The 19,579-nt window shown below is 35.6% G+C and overlaps 2 protein-coding genes across 2 annotated transcripts in view; one reads left to right on the top strand and one right to left on the bottom strand.

Annotated features, from left to right (window-relative positions):
- The window catches only part of LOC306866926 (voltage-dependent calcium channel subunit alpha-2/delta-4-like), a 31,715-nt gene that overhangs the window by 8,673 nt on the left and 3,463 nt on the right, over positions 1–19,579 (top strand). Inside the window, exons 10-34 of the mRNA XM_079412375.1 lie at positions 1,179–1,268; positions 1,356–1,469; positions 1,691–1,769; positions 2,443–2,576; positions 2,739–2,756; positions 3,195–3,353; positions 4,179–4,253; positions 4,383–4,469; positions 4,567–4,638; positions 5,722–5,783; positions 5,969–6,036; positions 6,900–6,945; positions 7,084–7,181; positions 7,292–7,385; positions 7,530–7,622; positions 8,013–8,143; positions 8,227–8,295; positions 13,763–13,824; positions 14,771–14,815; positions 14,950–15,012; positions 17,100–17,170; positions 17,310–17,385; positions 17,492–17,544; positions 17,650–17,705; positions 17,910–17,930. Coding sequence (XP_079268501.1) covers positions 1,179–1,268; positions 1,356–1,469; positions 1,691–1,769; positions 2,443–2,576; positions 2,739–2,756; positions 3,195–3,353; positions 4,179–4,253; positions 4,383–4,469; positions 4,567–4,638; positions 5,722–5,783; positions 5,969–6,036; positions 6,900–6,945; positions 7,084–7,181; positions 7,292–7,385; positions 7,530–7,622; positions 8,013–8,143; positions 8,227–8,295; positions 13,763–13,824; positions 14,771–14,815; positions 14,950–15,012; positions 17,100–17,170; positions 17,310–17,385; positions 17,492–17,544; positions 17,650–17,705; positions 17,910–17,930 — 1,936 coding nt within the window. The remainder of the gene's footprint in view (positions 1–1,178; positions 1,269–1,355; positions 1,470–1,690; positions 1,770–2,442; positions 2,577–2,738; positions 2,757–3,194; positions 3,354–4,178; positions 4,254–4,382; positions 4,470–4,566; positions 4,639–5,721; positions 5,784–5,968; positions 6,037–6,899; positions 6,946–7,083; positions 7,182–7,291; positions 7,386–7,529; positions 7,623–8,012; positions 8,144–8,226; positions 8,296–13,762; positions 13,825–14,770; positions 14,816–14,949; positions 15,013–17,099; positions 17,171–17,309; positions 17,386–17,491; positions 17,545–17,649; positions 17,706–17,909; positions 17,931–19,579) is intronic.
- On the bottom strand, positions 7,902–13,028 carry LOC306866927 (uncharacterized protein). The gene is made up of 4 exons (XM_079412376.1): positions 12,883–13,028; positions 11,693–11,855; positions 10,875–11,615; positions 7,902–9,561 (listed from the first exon to the last, which is right to left on the bottom strand). The coding sequence occupies exons 2-4, from the start codon at positions 11,715–11,717 to the stop codon at positions 9,083–9,085; spliced, it is 1,245 nt and encodes a 414-aa protein (XP_079268502.1). The 5' UTR covers positions 11,718–11,855; positions 12,883–13,028; the 3' UTR covers positions 7,902–9,082.

Below are 19,579 nucleotides of genomic sequence, written 5' to 3' on the forward strand. Positions count from 1 at the left end.
TAGCTGTGACACTAGGCAGGGACGTTAGGCCCATCCACATTCTGCTTTAGCTTTTAGTCATGTGATGGACTAGCGGCTGAGTGATTTGATCTAATGTGCTGCTCTTTTGCTTGTAATATATCAGAGAGCAAGTAGGGACGCACTCTAATCTCTGGAATTACCGTCGGTTACAGAATTATAGAGTGATCGGATAGTGAAATGACTGAAGGCAGCACGTTTCATCTTTCAGATCACTCTCATAATACTGTTTTTAGACAGTTTTATACATGATGCAAATGCAGTAGGCCACATATTTAGATTGTATTTATAATAACATGAATTAATTCAAATTGTAATTTTAACTGAATAATTAGATGATAAATTGAATAATTCCCCAAATCAATCACACTTATTCACACATATCAATGTTTGCTAAGAAAAGACTCCAAATGAAGATAATTCAAAGACTTTAAATTTCTGAATAATCATTCACTGCACCCTTGGGTTTTATTATATAACTTATTCTACCATTGTATATCTCTACGTAGCTTCAAAATAAGGATAGTGTAGAACATATAGGACACTTGGAAAGGTCTGCACAGCCACAGACTGGTACTTAATACAGGGTGATGGGTCAGCAGAGCTTGTAATGATATTTCAGGTCTAAGTCACTCAGCATCTGCTCAATGTGCTGACACAGATCCTCTAAGAAAAGCAGCACCATGACATCTGTCCCACCTGCTCAGATGGCCAACTTGATCCTGAAATTTGTCCCATTTTTGTTCATTGTGTGATTGTACTTAAAACATGAAAAGATTGTTTTAATGAAGTATTTCAAGCAATAAAATTTGCTAAATAATTAAAATATTTTTTTATCTTTTAAATTTTATTTTCTGTATATTTTTTATTTAATTTTTTTCTCCTGTTTTATACCATTGACATCAGTGTTATTTTAGTATTATTTATATACTATTATAGTATTTATTAATAAAGTAGCTTTTATTTTTATTTTATTTAAAGTTTATTTTTATTTTTATCTAACATTAATTTTTCAGCTTCATTTCAAGTAAAGAACAAAACTTGTCTAGGAAAAACTAATGACAAATTAAAGAGATATTTTGGGGGATTTTCCTTTGCTAATCTTTTTCAATTTTATTGATATATTTTAATTTTTTTCCCCATCCCATCTCTCTTTTCAGCATTTCAAGCTGCTTCTTGAGGAACTCCATGTGAAGGGAGAGGCTAAAGTAAAAAAAGCCATGAAGGAGTCGTTCCGCATCCTCGCCGACGTCAGTGTCATTCACACAAATATACAAAACTCTGCATATGGTGCCAACCCTCCACATGTCCTCCATGTTTCTCTTCCTGTCCCCTAGGCCAGAGCAAATGGTCAGGGCAGCCTATGTAACCAAGCAATTATGCTGATCACAGACGGAGCCATGGAAGATTTCCAATCAGTGTTTGAAGAGTTCAACTGGCCCGATAAGAAGGTAACACACAATCTGCTCGCTCTACAGGGAATGGAGGGCATAACGTATGACGTACTATAAAATCTGCATACCGCTCTGTTAAATTGTCGGAGAACCTTCTGGAAAAATGTCTTGTTCATTGCACATTTTTCCTTCATGAACAGATTATAAGACAATTTGACTTGACTGAACATGAATGTATGGATATATTATAGTTCAGTAACAAAATGTAATGGTTTCAGGTACGAGTTTTCACTTACCTTATTGGCAGAGATATGACCTTCTCAGAAAACGTCAAATGGATTGCCTGCAACAATAAGGGTATGTTGTGAGCTAATATTAAAATGTAATAATATACTCTCCCACGTGCTACGAAACCCATATTTTTTCCTTGCTTCTGTAGAACAAATTATTGAACCATTCAAGCCTCAGGAAATGACACAAAGGCATCATAAAAGTATTATTTTCCATATAACTTGCACTGTATTTCATATCTTCTGAAAACATATAATAGTTTTTGTGAGGAACAGAAATTTAAGTCGTCAATCTTCCCTCTAGCGAGCGTTTAACCGCTACATCTGGATCACCTAAACACTGAGGTGAACTTGAGAAATAGATCAATTTGATTCAGTAGGTTGTGTTGTTATTGAATCATCCAGTTAATGAATTTAATCTTTAATGCACCATTCAGATCAGATAGTTCTGGTGTTGTGAACCAGATCAATTTGTTCATTGAAAAACATGATTCGTTCAGATTAATTCCTGATTTGTTCTCTAAGGGAAAGATTTTCAGTGAGTAATGGGTTAAATTGTGATTAGTTGTCTCATGCAAAGCTATCTTACGACTTTAGGAGACTTGGAATATGGTAAATAAAGTCATATGGACCACTTTTATGTGCCTTTTTTGAAAGCTTGAAAGCTCCAGTTCATCGAACTCTTCAGTTTGCTAATGGCATATTTTCACAAATCTTATACCCGTATTTGATATTTACAGGTTATTATACTCACATCTCTACACTGGCTGATGTACAGGAGAACGTCATGGAGTATCTTCATGTTCTGAGTCGACCGATGGTCATCAACCATGACCATGACATAATCTGGACAGAGGCGTATATGGACAGTGTGGTGAGTGTATGATTCTGACTTTTCAGATGAACTGAACTCATACCAACCACTACACATTTCCAACTGTGCTCATTTTAAGGCATTTTAATGTGATTTGTTGTGCTGATTCTGTACTAATGGGATTCTTTTCCATTCATCGCCATAATCATCTCTATCATACAGCTTCCTAACACTAAGGAGGTAACTCTTAGAAACAGAAAAACAAACACCATTGTACTTTAGCATGTATTAATAGACTTTAGATATTTAGCCTGTGCTCAGAGTGTAATGTAGTTGTAGTGTAGGACTTCTTGGTTTAGGACTCCCCCTGCTGTTTATCATCATTTATCACATTTGTGCTGGACATGATGGAGCTTTCACTAATAAAATCAACATGAAATGTAGTTTTCAGCCCATTTTACTGCCATAATTTGATGTATTTCTAAGGGAAACATCAAATAATGCAGAGGACAAATTTATTTTATTCATCTGAAATTGTTTTGATCATGAAAACTGGGCATGATGAGACTAGTAGCGTGCATTTGAAAAGTAAATAGAGTTCATTTTGATTTCATGTTGATTTTAACTCTACTTCTGCAGTTAAAGTGTAAGATACTAAATTCCTCATGTCTCCTGTAGCTGTTCAAAAGCAAAGCTCACAGTCTTCTGCTCATGACGTCAGTGGCCATGCCAGTGTTCAGTAAGAAGAAAGAAACACTTTCTCATGGCATTCTGCTGGGAGTGGTGGGAACTGATGTTCCCCTACTGGAGGTCATGAAACTTGCCCCGCGATATAAGGTAAAAAAGAAACAACATCACTAAAAGGTTGCCAACTTTAGCTTGAAGCATTCATATTTTCTCATAATTTCTTTATTCCACAAATGATATTTGTAATGTAGGTTAAATGGTTGCAGGGACAAACTATGTAAATTTATTTATATAAATATGGAACATATCCAAGTTTGCATTTTTTTCATGACAATTAAACACATTTAAATTCCAAATTCTCAATATCATAAAGGAGTTTTGTAACACTCATTGGTCTCAGTGATGATTTAAAAATTAATGCAATATATATTTTAAAATCTAATATTTATATTTTGTTTGACTACATCCTAATATTTAAAAAAAAACTTTGCTTTCTCTTCCCGTAATACCTCCCTGTCTAGCTTGTATCAGAACAATATCTGAAATTTTGTATGCTGAGCACTTCCTGTGTTTATTTGCCTCTTTATGATGAATCACTTGTTGTATTCCACAATTGTTAGTCACTTTGGCTAAAAGTGCCTGCTAAATGAATAAATATAAATATAAAATAAATCAGCTTAAATGAAAGGCAGTATACAACAAATGCTACCTTGAAGTATAAATATTTTACACTTTAACTATATTAATATATAACTGGATATGTAATCAAACATTATTAAATAGAAAACATTATTACTTCTTTCTTGGTCAATTAATTATAACATTGGAAAAATCTGACTGTGCATAAATATATGATCAGACTCAGTTCAACTTTAAATAATTTTAATTTAAGACATTTAATGAACATAGCTTAAAATACTGTGACAATGTCAACAAAAATATGAAATGATGAAAACTAATGATTTTATCTTTTAGCTTGGAGCTCATGGTTATGCCTTCCTCATCACAAACAATGGATACATTCTGGCACATCCTGATTTAAGACCACTGGTGAGTCCATCTGAATCTTCTTACTCTCTCAATCACTCAAACATCTGCTCCTCTAGATAGATTTCAAATATAATGAACTGATATTGATTTGTAATCCCTCTTGCTGTTTTTTCTCTATTTCTGTAACAGTATAGTGATGGGAAGAAGTTGAAACCCAAGCCCAACTACAACAGTGTGGATCTGTCAGAGGCTGAGTGGGAGGACACTGAGGACAGTGTGAGTTGTCCACATACAGTAAATACACTTCCTGTAAGCATCCCCACTGTTTTAAGGTTCAGAAAAATCGTAATGATGTCCTGCCCTGTCTGTGCAGTTAAGAACAGCCATGGTGAAGGGAGAAACTGGCACTCTGACTTTAGATGTGAGAGCAGCTGTGGATAAAGGGGTGAGTGTGTTTGGATCAGCCATCTTTTATGTTAAAAACGTTAAATTACTGGAAGTACTCCGTTTGGGTGAATCGTAAAAGTCCTGACAAGAATGTGTCCATTCCCCCCATATTCTCATTACATATTGCATTACCGTAATCATAAAGCGTTTTTATTTTTGCCTAATTGCCCACAATCTTATTCATGTAAAACTAGTTTGCTAAAATATAGTTTGTTTGTTTTTTCCTTCAGTAAAATGTAACCTGGACATGTTCTTGATAGGCTTTGTAAGATTCATCCTTTTAAGCCTAAAACACACTGCACGATTTTAAGCTGTCCCAGACGAAAGATTGGCATCGTGAAACGATCGTGGCGATTTCTGTGATCATGGCTCCTAATCGACGGTCCTTTTTCATACAGTGAGAAAGGTTCAAATATGGCCATTGTCATGGTCTTGCGACTAAAGATAGCCTGCGATACAGCATGATCATCATCACACAGTGTTTGCTGGTATGATCCATGTTTACTGACCAACCAATACGCTAAAACTTAAAACTGCTTACCTCAAGCTTTCATGCCTTTCTCTTTCGCCGCTTCCACTTTTTTTCAGCACACATAAAAACTACAACTGCTAAAGTGTGATTTATCATGCTCTTTTTGTTTACCACTTGCGCATGCTGATGATGTTTTATTCTTTTATAGTAACATGCATCGTAGCATACATGTCAATAGTGCATGTCAATATGTGATTTCTGCCATATGGACATCAACTTGAGATAGTCACCACTGATAAGCTATTACTAAATACAATGTAGAAATTAACATTTTCTGCAAAGCTGCTTTGCAACGATTTGCATCGTGAAAAGCGCTATACAAATAAACTTAAATTGAATTAAATTGAACTTGAAGAGGTGTCATCATCGTACAGTCTACACGCATGTCAAAGCCAAGTTTATTAGATCTGTCGCACAGTGTGAAATGCAATGATCTTATAGGAATGCTAAAATCTCAGGCTTTAATAACGTGTAACATAAATGATAATGTAAATGTTATATTGGGTCATGACTAATAATCTGCCTTTGTGACTGTATTTTATTCCCCAGAAAAGGCCTTTGTTCCTCAAAAATGATTATTTCTACACAACCATCAATGAAACTCCATTTAGGTTTGATATGCTTCTCACATTCTCAAAATATTCCCTTCATACTTACTGCACATGTTGAAATAGCGTATTAAAAAACACATTTTATTGTGCAGTATTTTACCCTTCTCTTTAGATATTTTCAGTAACAAAACCTTCAGTTGACCTTCATATGATGTCTTTAATGCATATTTATGATGTGATTTCAGCTTTGGGATGGTGCTTACAAGAGGTCATGGGCAGTACATGTTCTTTGGGAATGTTTCTGTGGAGGAGGGTGAGTTCACCATATGATTTATAGCTCATGTGATATACAGGTGGTGAAAATGATACAGTACCCTTCAAAAGTTTGAGTACAATAAGAAGAAGAAGAAGAAAAAAAGATATTAATACTTAAATTCAGCAAGGACACAGGTCAAAAGATACAGTAAAAATGTTTATATTGTAACACAAAAATTATATTTCAAATAAATGCTGTTCTTTTAAAATTTATATTCATTAAAGCATCCTGAAAAAAATTATCAATGTTTCCACAAACAAATATTATGCAGCACAATTGCTTTCAACATAATAGTAATAATGTTTTTTGAGCAGCAAATCAGCATATTAGAATGTTATCTAAAGGATCGTGACATTGATTACTAGAGTAATAAAAACAGGTTTACTTTTACAGGTACTTTTAAATTGTAATATTTCACAGTTTTACTGCATTTACTGCATTTTTGATCAAATAATGGTAAGCATAAGAGACTTTTATAAAATCTAATTTTACCAATAATAAATATGGAAATATTGATATTTTTCACTCTTTGTTTAAATAATCATAGGTCAAAAATTTATCATTTATTTTTATGATGGATTTGTTTTCTGTTTGCAACAAGGGTAAAATGATCAAATTGATACATGATGAGAAAGTAGCCAAAATTAATGCTTTTACAGAGATTTAAAAAAATTTCCTTTATATACGAAGAAGTAAAATAATTTGATAAATATCAGCCCCTTGGAAAAAAAAGTGCCTGAAGTTGAAGGAACTAAGAAATTATCAACACACACACACACACACACACACACACACACACTCACTCACACAATAGATAATGAGCTGGCTTATAGCTACTCACCATTTCCTCCTTTCTTTAGGTCTTCATGACCTTCAGCAGCCGGACCTCACTATAGCAGATGAATGGTAAGTACTGTCGAACAAAACTCTTAACAGGCCAACAATTTCTTCTAAACACCGTCAGGACAACATGTCCCTAAAACCATTCAAACTTAGCTTTATGTCTTGATAAGTTGAACTATGGTCTTTGGTGTACCCACTCAGGACGTATTGTGAGACAGATATTGACCCACACCACCGTAAGCTCACTCAGCTCCAGGCTGTGGTCCGATACCTGACTGGGAAAGAGCCGGACTTGGAGTGTTAGTTTTCCTCAACTGTATTTTACATTTTTCTGCAGTATTTTCTATTTTCTAATTCTAAATAATTACCGTATGCTGTTCTTAAAGTAAAGGTTTTATTGTTGCATCAGGTGACGAGATACTTCTTCAGCAAGTTCTTTTCGATGCAGTGGTAACAGCACCATTGGAGGCCTACTGGACAGCGCTAACGCTAACCGCCCCCGGGTAAGAGGCTTTATTTCATCTCTGTATGTTGTGCATTAAGCAAAGCCAGACTTTTTGTGTGTCCCTCTTTTATTTTAAAGAATATGTTGGAAAAAAAGAGTCAGTGTTTATAGTCATTCTTTCTTTGCTTTTATCTCCTTATAGTGTAGATGAAGGCATGGAGTTGGCTTTCCTGGGGACCCGATCTGGGCTAATGCGTGTGATCAGATATGCAGGAAGTGAGAAACGTGTTGGAAAGTGAGTGAACTATTTTAAAAAGACAAACAACTTTACTCAGTAGCAATAAATACCATATTATATGAATAATAATGATAATAATAAAAAGATAAATTATAAGAAAAAATATGCACATTCAAAAAAATCTAAATTGATTAGAAATGTTTTAATTATAATTGATTATCATAAATTAATTTATTTGTGTGTATATATAATGAATGTTAGTCACTGAACATTGATCACTGGACCAGCTAAAATACATTTTTAGCATGATTTGAGATAAAGAAAAAACATTTGTTACCATTGTCAAATTTTATTTCTCATTTGAAATATGTTATCGAAACGGTATTCTCTAAACAAACTGAGAGATTTTGGTCTTTCCCCAAATTTCCTGATACTTTGACCTCATAGGAAGTTCTTGACCCCTGTGGACAAAAAGAACCTCTTCACAGTGGACCACTTTCCCATTTGGTATCGCCTGGCAGCTGAAAACAAACCTGGTCAATTCTTCTTCTATGTCCCGCATGATGATATAAACAAAGGTACTCAAAAAGTCATTGTTAAATGGATTTGTTGCAATGTCACTGTTTATCAGCTACAGTAACCTATGACCTCTATCCAACAGGGAAGAACACTTTTGTGGCGGTAACATCTGTAACGGTTACTGAAGGGAAAAGAACAGCTGTTGCTGGAGGTAAGGTATCGGTCTGTCATTTTTATATGCTCAAATCTGATTTTACATTCAACGTTTAATTTTGTGATCATTCAGCACATTAATAATTATTAAAAATGGAGTAGGTTCATGTTTGGGCTGATATTAAATATTTGATTGTTTAAAAACACTAATAATTTAATAACACTGGTAAATATAATCTTTAGCAAATCTGAAAAAAGAATATCCATATTTCACACTGTGCAAATTAATGCTTTGTTGAATTTAAAATGATTGATTTTAGTTTTTAGCATATTATTTTTTATTTATTGTGACCAAATAGTACAGCAATTTAATGACATGAAAATAATAATAAACTTATTTACCATAATTATCAATCTGAATGATAATACTGGTGCATCCCTAATGTAGACATACATTACTTACATATTAAACATAGATATATATTTAAAATATTATTCTGTTTCGAAATTTTAGAAAAATATACTACTATACTGATTAACAACTGATTGATTGCAACTATAAGAAATCAAACACAGAGGTGGTTTGTTAGGAGAATTCATAGGAAAATATAAAAGTTTACATAAAATCATATTCAGTATTTTCTTTTTATGTTCCTTAAATCTACTTAACATCTATAGAGTAGTTGAATATATTTGTCTTTTTGAGTCTTTTTGAGCCAGTTTGTAGGAGCTGTAATTGATCCTGAACTACATCGGGTCATTTGCTCTCCAACTCCCAAACAAACATTTATAAATCTATGTACATCAATGATAAACTATAGCTTCCAGTACGTTCCTCATGTGCTTTAAACACACACCTCTGGAGGAAATGCCATCCACGCTACGCACTCTGTGGCTTCTTCTCCCTTTCCGATAGTCGGCATCAGATCCTCCTTTTCATCCTGCTCTGGTTCCTTTGCCACCATCAGCGGCTGTTGCTGCTGGCTGTTGCCTTCTGTCAGCTGCTGCTGTTCTTGAGCCATCAGCATTGCGTAGATGCAGCCGTAGGTGGCCGTTACCACCATCATCACACACACCACGCCACACACCACCCCAGCTACCACCACCGTGGCAGTCGCTCGACGCACACTCACAGGCCGGTAGCGCTGGCGCATGCAGTCTCCAGCCGACCCGGCTGGTACCTGGTGGCCCTCGGCCGCAGATGGGTTCCTGGTTTCCAGATAGAGGGGGTAACAGTGTCTGAACATCTCCATAGGGATACTGCGAAGATCCTTACCATGTAAATTAGCAGGAAAGGAGCAGTTGGCGGAATCTATGCTGCCACCTATCGAATGATAAACAAGAAAGACACAAAACGTTTATGGAAATTAAAATGCAATTTAAGATATTAAAACATAAATTAAAATGAAATAAAGCAAAATGTATTGGTCTATGTTAAATATGTATGTAGTGTCTTTAAATTTATATATATTATATATATATATATATATATATATATATATATATATATATATATACATATAAAAATATGAAAATTCCTACAAATACTGATAGGACGATAAGTCATTTCATGTTTTGGCCGTTAGCTGATAAATGGTCAGTGATAACTTCTATATTATTTTGTCTAAATAAATTACCAATAAATCATAATAAAAATAATAAAAAAATATTAATTTATATATTATTAATTCATAATTTATTATTTTATGATTTAAATACACACACACACACACACACACACACACATATTATAATATATTATATTGATTAATTTACTGGATTTAATGTTAGTCATTGAACATTGATGGTTGGACCAGCTTAAAAAAACTATAAAATATAGTTTTAAATGCTACTAGTGAATTTAGACATCCCAACATTATAATTAACGATGCAACGCGACGCGTAAAAAGACAGTATAAGTCATTATGATCAGTAATTATTTCACCACTGGATGCAACAAATGCCTTGTTTATAGTGGGTTTTATTGTTTAGGTCTCGTTGCGCCGGGACACGCCATCACAATACGGTGAGGGGCGTAACATTTCCGTCACACGCTTGAGGTATTCGGCCAATCAAAGCACGCCTTGCTTCTCAGAACGATGAGCTTTGTAAAAATCGACGCGTTTAGCATAGACGAGCAACAATAATGTACAGTATGTGGAAAATAATGTGGGTTTTTTTTTTACCTTAAACCGCATAAACACATTGCATTACACCAAATACACAAAATAATGTTCTTTTTAGCAACGTCATATGACCCCTTTAAATCATGCCAAAGGTAATCTAAATGCAAAAATGAGCTTGCAAATTAAAGTCATCTAGTGAAACAAAACAATTATTTCTGGTGGTGTATGGAAGTTTTCTCTAATCATTCAGTCTGCTTAAACCCTGTCCCTTTATTACAATCGACTGCAACTCACATTCAGATCCGCCTCCTTTCAATCAATAACTGATGCATAGAACTACTTCTCTCTCTAAAGTTTTTTGTGATAATTAATTTAATTTACTACTTTGTTGCTACTTTCATTACATTGTGACTTTAAATCTCTTAAATCTCTCTTAATCGGCCGATAACTGATATGGTACTGATATAATGTGCATAACTAATTCCCAGCAGTGATAAATGACCTCTCTCACCTGTATATACAATCCATTCCAGCCAATGCTTGAGTGGAATTAAATTGCAGTTACAATTCCATGGGTTTCCCTCGAGCAGAAGTTGCTGTAGAGCAGTCGCTGGCTCAAGTGAAGTCCGCTGCAGAGTTCTCAGCTTGTTGCCCATAAACGAGAGCCACACTAGGTTCCGGAGCCCATCCAGCAGGTGTGTGGGCATGGAGCTGATACTGTTAAAGGAAAGATCTAGACGCCTAAGCTCAGTCAGGCCTTTGAACTGATCTGGATTCAGTTCCTTAAGCCTGTTGTCTCTTAGAACCAGTTCTGTTAGGCTGCTGAGGCCAGAGAACAAGTTAACGGGGAGCCTCACTAGGAGGTTCTCAGAGAGATCCAGGACCTCCAGGTTGTTCAAGTGGGAGAAGCTTGAAGGGAAGACACTGGAGAGAAGGTTTCTGGAGAGGTCTAGATGAAGCAGGCTGCTGAGATTGGAAAAACACCCAAGGTTGATGCTGGAAAGAAGGTTTCTGGACAGGTCTAGATGTAGCAAGCCACTAAAATTGGAAAAACTCCCTGGTTCCACAGTGGTGAAGTTGTTATTTGAGAGGTTGAGGTAACTTGTGTCAAAGGGAACCTGGTCCAGGATGGAGTCCAAGGAAGCCAGTTGGTTAAGATCACTGCAGTCTGTGCGGTTTACATTGCAAGAACAGCCTGATGGACAACTTGTTCCACAAGAGCTCAGAAGAGTCATAAAGAGACCTGAGAAAACTAGAGAAAATGGAGAGGGTTAGGAAATCGTGAGAGTTGAAAAGGTTGAGGATGTTGTAATAGGTTGAGGATCTTACTTATAATGTTCATTCTGGACCGCATTGTCCTCCAAACCCTGTTGTAACAGTTCCTGAGCAAACCTTTGGAGGAGCATCCACTGGTCTACACCAAATGAATGCCTTCCTTCTTCATCATGGAAATTTGTTGAACTCACTTGGAATTGCTGTAGTTGTTGCAAAACTGGTAACAAACAAAGCAAACACTGTTAAAATAATGATTAAAGAAGGATGGGTGCTATGATGCATGTTCTGATGGTACAGATTTTATGCACAACATTACTAATAAGCTGACTACAGTTAAAATGTTAAATGAATGCCCGTGAAGGTTGAACATATATTACATCATGAGGTCTAAACAGTGCAGACCTGAAATGGATTTGAGTCTTCAGAAGGCAAAGAAATAGTGAAAGAGAGTACTTTGTATAAAAGCTGCCCAGAGGCCCATTGCTTGTTGTGAGAGAAAAAAGCCAAGTGAAAAACTAGAGGCATTGTGAGGTTACTCACAAAGTATATTTTCAGCTGCTTCACACTACTCATATTTCTTTTAAAATATTTTATATTATTTATATTATTAGGTTAAAGAGATAATTTGCTATGCATGTACATGTGAGTATAATATATATTATTTATAAATAAAAAGTATATATTATAATATATACATATACAATATATACATACTATATTTTTTTCAATTATTATAGTTTTATTCAATTATATATATATATATATATATATATATATATATATATATATCATACCAGCATTGCTCTTTCTCCATTTTGGCCGTCACATTTGTTGCATTAAACTATCAAGGATTAAACTGTCCACACCATTAGTTAATAAATCAGAGCTGAGAACATCCGTTTTATTAGTGAAAAGAGGATCAAATTGTGCATGCTGGAATATGCATTCATAACGCATCAAATTTAATGAAATCTGTTCACAGATATTTCTATATCTGATTAAAATGGAATGTTCTATAGATCTAGAATAGAAATAAAACCCTAAAGAAAATTATTAAAAGCATAGATTTAAGAATTAAATTGTATGAATTTATATTAAACTAAAATTGTTGTGAAGAAGACAATTATTCTGTCTAACGAAGTCCTAAGTATTGAACAAGCACAAACAACGACCACTACTTTTTTAATCTAATCAGTGAGAAATGATAATGATTGCACTAAAAGCAAATCAGACCTGAAACATACCTTCCAGCAGTCCTCATCTAGGGGTCCTCATGATTTCTCCTCTCAAGACAGAGTGAGCGAATCCACAGAAAATGAAAGAAACAAGAGGAACTGGTAGCTCACAGCTTGAAAAGTCCTGGGTGTGTATGAGCGTGGGTCACATCAGTAAGTAGGACTAACATTAGAACAGTCTGTGCCTGCCTGCACGGCCAGAGAGAGAGAGAGATGGATGGACTGAGGAGGGGGCAGAAGAGATAAAGCATCAGCTGATACAGCTTAGAAAATGGTAGCCTCTTCAGTTTTTTCATGACCCTTTGCTGTAGCTTATGATGTTGAACATATAAGGATTAATCGTGTGATATACAGCATCAACAGATGTTGTCAAGCAAAACATTCATACAGGGTCCTTATGCTCATGGAAAACCTGGAAATATCAGGGAATTTTAAAATGAAGATTTCCAGAGATGGAAGAATCACGGACATTAATAGAAATAATTATGGAAATTGTTAACAAAATATGTATTTGTCTTGTTATGATAAGATCTAAACTATGAATTAAATCTCTATAATATTATATAAAACTATCCAGTAATCACAAACAACTGAACAATAATGGAAAAAAATCATAAAATATTTTTGGAAGTTGTCATCAAAATATTATTTTGTTACGATTATGTGTTGTTATGATCAGCTCTAAAATATTTAATTTCACCAGAAATTGTCTATAAAAGGATTTTAAAGTCGCTGGAAACATTATTGTAAATATTTATGGAAGTTTTTATCCAAAATATATATTTTTTTGTAATGTTCTGCCCAAAAATATTTAATCGACTAGAAATAAGAATGCAACCTCTATAAAATGTTTTCTGAAAAATGTTTTCGGATTTTCTTTCATGTGCAGCTATTGGAATGCAAGCATCCCTGGACCTGCTGGAGAGAGTGCTCCTGTCTATTGCCAAACAAGTGAGTTTTACCTAAAAAATATTCATATTAGATATTTGTGTTATTATTATTTATGTCCTGCAAGAAAATGTGTACAACCCAAAAGCACTATACAATGCTAAGAGTAATACAAAATGAAACATCTGTAAAAAATCAATACAGAAAATTTGTTCATATTAACACAGTACACTTAGCTGTATTTTACAGACTTTTCTTGAGTGTGTGTAGTGTAGAGGGAGACTCTGAGACAACAATCTAGTGATATTATAGCAATAGCAATAAGTGTTGTGGTCCTGAAGGTCTTCGATTAATGATGTGTATCTGTTCCTGTCCGCCTCACACTGACAAATGAGCAAATAGTGTTTGTCACTGGAGATTTCTAAGCGTACATGTACATGCTCACGTCTGCAGGCCTCCAAGCAATTTATCAAGATGCTTGCTACTTACCAAACACTTTTTTATTCAGTGCGACTTGCCACATGACTTACGGTCCCTTCTGGGGTTTAAACCTAGGACCAATCACCACCCCTGTTTCACACAAGGACCCTTTCTTGTAGTTTTTGTCATCTAGTGTAAAACACACACAAACAACTCTCCAAAACATTTAACCTTTTCCTACTCATTTTCTAATTCTTCTTCCCTTATTTCCTCTTGTCAGCCAAACAACACAGATGTAAGTATTGCATTGTTATTTCTAAGGCACGTTCAACTAATATGGTACACTTTGGTGTCCCATTACTTTTTTTTAAGTACACACAATGAGACATGCACCAAATTAGTTGCAGATTTGATTTGCAACCACCATTTCTTTTTAGACCCTAATTTGTGCCACATTCATAGTGTCATAATGTAATCTCTATACAGTTAATTTAGTAATTTCACACGTGTTTGCTCAGTATAATACATTTGATAAAATGTTCTTGTTCATTTACTAAAGCCCTTGCGGTTGTCTTCTTCCTCTTTGCAGTGCAGTGATGTGGATGGTATATGTCCTCTCAGCTGTGAGAGCGTTGTGAGTGAAGCTAATTGACTCTTCTTTATGTAATCTAGTGAATTAATCAGTTTACACGAACCGATTCACTACAAAATTCTGATCCAGTTCAACAAGGGAGATTGTCAATTCTAATCTATCTCTGTTTTTCACAGGACGTGAACTGTTACCTTGTTGACAATAATGGCTTCACACTGGTCTCAAAGGAAAAAGGAGATGTGAGTATTTCAAACAGTTCATTGAACACACATTGACCTTTTGTGACAACATGCCCCAACAGCATTTAGTCACAGAAGAGAAGCTGGAAGATGTTGACGTGTGTTAGGTAATGGCTCTAGCTGCACATTTCCAGTGCCCAGGGGGTTTGGTGTGAAGGGCAGGTGACGAGATGAGGACTCGATAATGTACCACAAGCTTGTCCTTGGAGCGAATAGATGGGGTCTCAAATGAGACAGTGATTGAGAGAATGAGAATGGATCTGGTTAAATTGGATTAGCTGGGAAAGGTTGCCATAGATTTTGGCCTTTTATTTATAGGACAGTAAAGTGCATACAGAAAATAGGATGCAAATGAATATGATGCTTGCATACACAGAAGGCTGCTTGATTTAAAAGTAATTTCTGTGGGAACTGTGCTTCATGCTGTACGCTATTGACAATACACAATGGACTAATCAATGTGTCCATACCATTATAGATCCTGAGTAGCGCATAAATTAGTTCAAGTTTACCAAAAAAAAAAACCTTCCTGGAAATGTGCTCACCCTCAGGGCATTCAAGAAAGAGATGAGTTTGCTTCTTCATTGGAACAGATTTGTAGAAATTTGGCATTACATCACCAATGGATCCTCTGCAGTGAATGGGTCAGAATGAGAGTCCAAATAGGTCATAAAACCATCACAGTAATCCACACAACTCCAGCCCATCAGTTAACATCTTATGGAGTGAAAGGCTCTAGGTTTGGAATCATTTGTGTTTGTAAATCCATTAAGTTTTTAACTTCAAGCAGTCTACCCACAATATTGCTTTCTCCAGTGAAAAAGTCATCTTGTCTGAATCAGGAGAAGAATATGGATAGATCAAGCACCATTTACAATCGAAAACAGCACAAAACAGTTCTAATCAAATATGTAGGTAGTGTTTGATGTTTGAGACAATGGGGATGGACTGTTTCACTGGAGTAAGCATTATTATGGATTATTGACTTTATTTTGTATTTTGGCCAGAAGTGACATTTTAATGTTAAAATGCTTTAATGATGGATTTATTTCTCATTTACTCACCCTCAAGTAGTTCCAAACCTGTATGAATGTCTTTGTTTTGCTGAACACAAAGGAAGATATTCTGAAGAATGTGGGAAACAGAGCAGTTGTGGGGCACCATTGACTTCCATAGTATTTTTTTTCGTACTATGGAAGTCAATGGTGCCCCAAAACAGCCTGGTTACAAACTTTCTTCAAAATATCTTCCTTTGTGTTCGGCAGAACAAAGAAATTCATGCAGGTTTGGAACTACTTAAGGGTGAGTAAATGATGACAGAATTGTCATTTTTGGGTGAACTATCCATTTAATGGATGGACTGGAGTTGTGTGGTTTTCTTGTGGATTATTGTGATGTTTTTATCAGCTGTTTGGACTCTCATTCTGACGGCACCCATTCACTGGTGAGCAAGTGATGTAATGCTAAATTTCTCCAGATATTTTTTGATGAAGAAACAAACTCATATAATTCTTCAATGGCCTGAGGGTGAGTACATTTTCAGAAAGTTTTCATTTTTTTGGTAAATTATTCCTTTAATTCACTGTTTAACTTTATCTTATTATGGTAAAATTATTTTTAAAAAACATTTAGATTTTTCTTCTTCAAAAACGTTGTTTAGTGCATTGTTAATAATAAATTATGATATTTTAGTCAACAGTATGTTTTATTTAAATCATTATGATAAATATCATCATTATTGTTGATTTATGTATTAGATTAATTGTGTATTAGTGTATTTTGTTGCATATCCATCTCTATATGCTGACAATGGTCTCATACCATAACCACAGCTGTTTGTATCAACACATGCACTGTAGCTATGTGAGCAGTAGCCAGGAGATTAATGCTTATGGAATCTAATCCCAGATTGCCGTGGGGCAGACAGGGCAGATTCAGGCATCTGTTTGCACATCTGGATCACTGTCTGTCTATGAGCATGTAGGTGTGTGTGTGTGTTTATTCATCATGGGATTCAGAAATGATTTCATATTGTGTCATACCTTCAGTGTATGCTTTAGTCTCTGTGTCTCTGTCCTTTCACACAGGTTGGTAAATTCTTCGGGGAAATAGACGGATCTGTCATGGCCCAGTTACTCAAATCTGGCCTGTTTAAAAGGTAACCGGACTCCTCGGATACTTTTTTTTTTAAATAATATAATATAATAAAGTTTTTTTTCTTTGTTGAATTATTCCTTTATAGTTTGGTGGGACTTTCAAAATTTGAAAATTAAGTAATGCTGTATATTGTTCTACAGGGTGACGCTGTATGACTACCAGGCCATGTGTAAGAACACCCATCATCATCATAGTGGAGCTCGACCACTGCTCAGCGTATGTACACCTTAGCATCTATTTGAGAGAAACTTTTCTTGATAGAGCATAATGCAGTCTATATTGTGCTGACACTGTTGACAATCCACCTCTGTTCACTTCACAGCCTTTCTATGGTTTGCTGGCATTAGTAAAGTGGTTCTTCTCACATTTTGTGATGTAAGTGCTGAGGTTGTGAAACCAGGGGGAACGTGAGCTATTTTATTCATTTGAGATGTAATTTGATTTGCCAGTAAAAATGTACCCTCAATTTTATACTTACAGGTTTCTGTTGGAGTTCAACATCTGCGGTCTTTGGCATAATGACTATGTTGTGGATGGTAAGTTAGGAAGGATCTAACGTTTTTGTTTTTGTTTAAACTTCAGAAATCCTCAAACACCCAGACATGTAAACCACATCTCCATTATATTTTTGTATAATTTAATGTATCATTTTATGTAGTGTCTGTCTCTCATTTCTTCATTCTCCATTTCCATTGTTGTTCATCATTTTGCTGTAATTGTTTCTCATTGACACTGTTCAGCTAAAGCTGGGTTTCACGCATGTAAGTATTCACGTGTACAAGAGCACATGTCCTTCATCTAGTGTGTGCCTTTCTATAGCCAGGATCCAAATTAGAAAATTAGAGCCTGATAATTTGTAGCTAATGAAATGACTTGGTCATCTGTAGTGACCCTTAGCATATATCTAGGTTTTCTATGATTTTCTAGACAAAATATTAGTCTAGTCTGAAAGTTTAGAAGATTCTGATTTATTATCACAACGAAATCTCCACAACACAAAAGAAATTAGCTCAACACAATGTAAAACAAAAGACACAAAACAACGGAAACGAGCTGCAACACAACGAAATTAGCTCAACACAATGTAAAACAAAAGACGCAACTCAATGGAAACAAGCCGCAAAACAAAAAATTACCACAACACAACGGAAACAAGCCGCAACACAACGAAATTACCACAACACTACGGAAACAAGCCGTGACACAACGAAATTAACACAACACTACGGAAACAAGCCGCGACACAACGAAATTAACACAACACAACGGAAACAAGCCGCAAAACAACGAAATTAACACAACACTACGGAAACAAGCCGCGACACAACAAAATTACCACAACACAACGGAAACAAGCCGCAACACAACGAAATTAACACAACACAACGGAAACAAGCCGCAACACAACAAAATTTACACAACACAACGGAAACAAGCCGTGACACAACGAAATTAACACAACTCTACGGAAACAAGCCGCGACACAACGAAATTAACACAACACAACGGAAACAAGCCGCGACACAACAAAATTAACACAACGGAAACAAGCCGCAAAACAAACAATTACCACAACACAACGGAAACAAGCCGCAACACAACAAAATTTACACAACACAACGGAAACAAGCCGTGACACAACGAAATTAACACAACTCTACGGAAACAAGCCGCGACACAACGAAATTAACACAACTCTACGGAAACAAGCCGCGACACAACAAAATTAACACAACACAACGGAAACAAGCCGCAAAACAAAAAATTAACACAACACAACGGAAACAAGCCGCAAAACAAAAAATTACCACAACACAACGGAAACAAGCCGCGACACAACAAAATTAACACAACACAACGGAAACAAGCCGCAAAACAAAAAATTACCACAACACAACGGAAACAAGCCGCAACACAACAAAATTTACACAACACAACGGAAATAAGCCGTGACACAACGAAATTAACACAAAACTACGGAAACAAGCCGCGACACAACGAAATTAACACAACACTACGGAAACAAGCCGCGACACAACGAAATTAACACAACACAACGGAAACAAGCCGCAAAACAAAAAATTACCACAACAACACAACAAAATTAACACAACACAACGGAAACAAGCCGCGACACAACGAAATTAACACAACACAACGGAAACAAGCCGCAAAACAAAAAATTACCACAACACAACGGAAACAAGCCGCGACACAACGAAATTAACACAACACTACGGAAACAAGCCGCAAAACAAAAAATTACCACAACACAACGGAAACAAGCCGCGACACAACGAAATTAACACAACATAACGGAAACAAGACGCGACACAACGAAATTAACACAACACAACGGAAACAAGCCGCGACACAACGAAATTAACACAACACTACGGAAACAAGCCAC

This window comes from Barbus barbus (genome assembly GCF_936440315.1).
Source record: "Barbus barbus genome assembly, chromosome: 48".
In the NCBI taxonomy this organism is placed as follows: Eukaryota; Metazoa; Chordata; class Actinopteri; order Cypriniformes; family Cyprinidae; genus Barbus; species Barbus barbus.

Excerpts from the sequence above, each read along its gene's own strand:
- LOC306866927 (XM_079412376.1), bottom strand. The coding sequence starts at position 11,717 with ATGCGGTCCAGAATGAACATTATAA. Across the intron at positions 11,616-11,692 it reads GTCCAGAATGAACATTATAA|TTTTCTCAGGTCTCTTTATG; the intron begins GTAAGATCCTCA and ends CATTTTCTCTAG. Across the intron at positions 9,562-10,874 it reads GGAATGGATTGTATATACAG|GTGGCAGCATAGATTCCGCC; the intron begins GTGAGAGAGGTC and ends ATCATTCGATAG.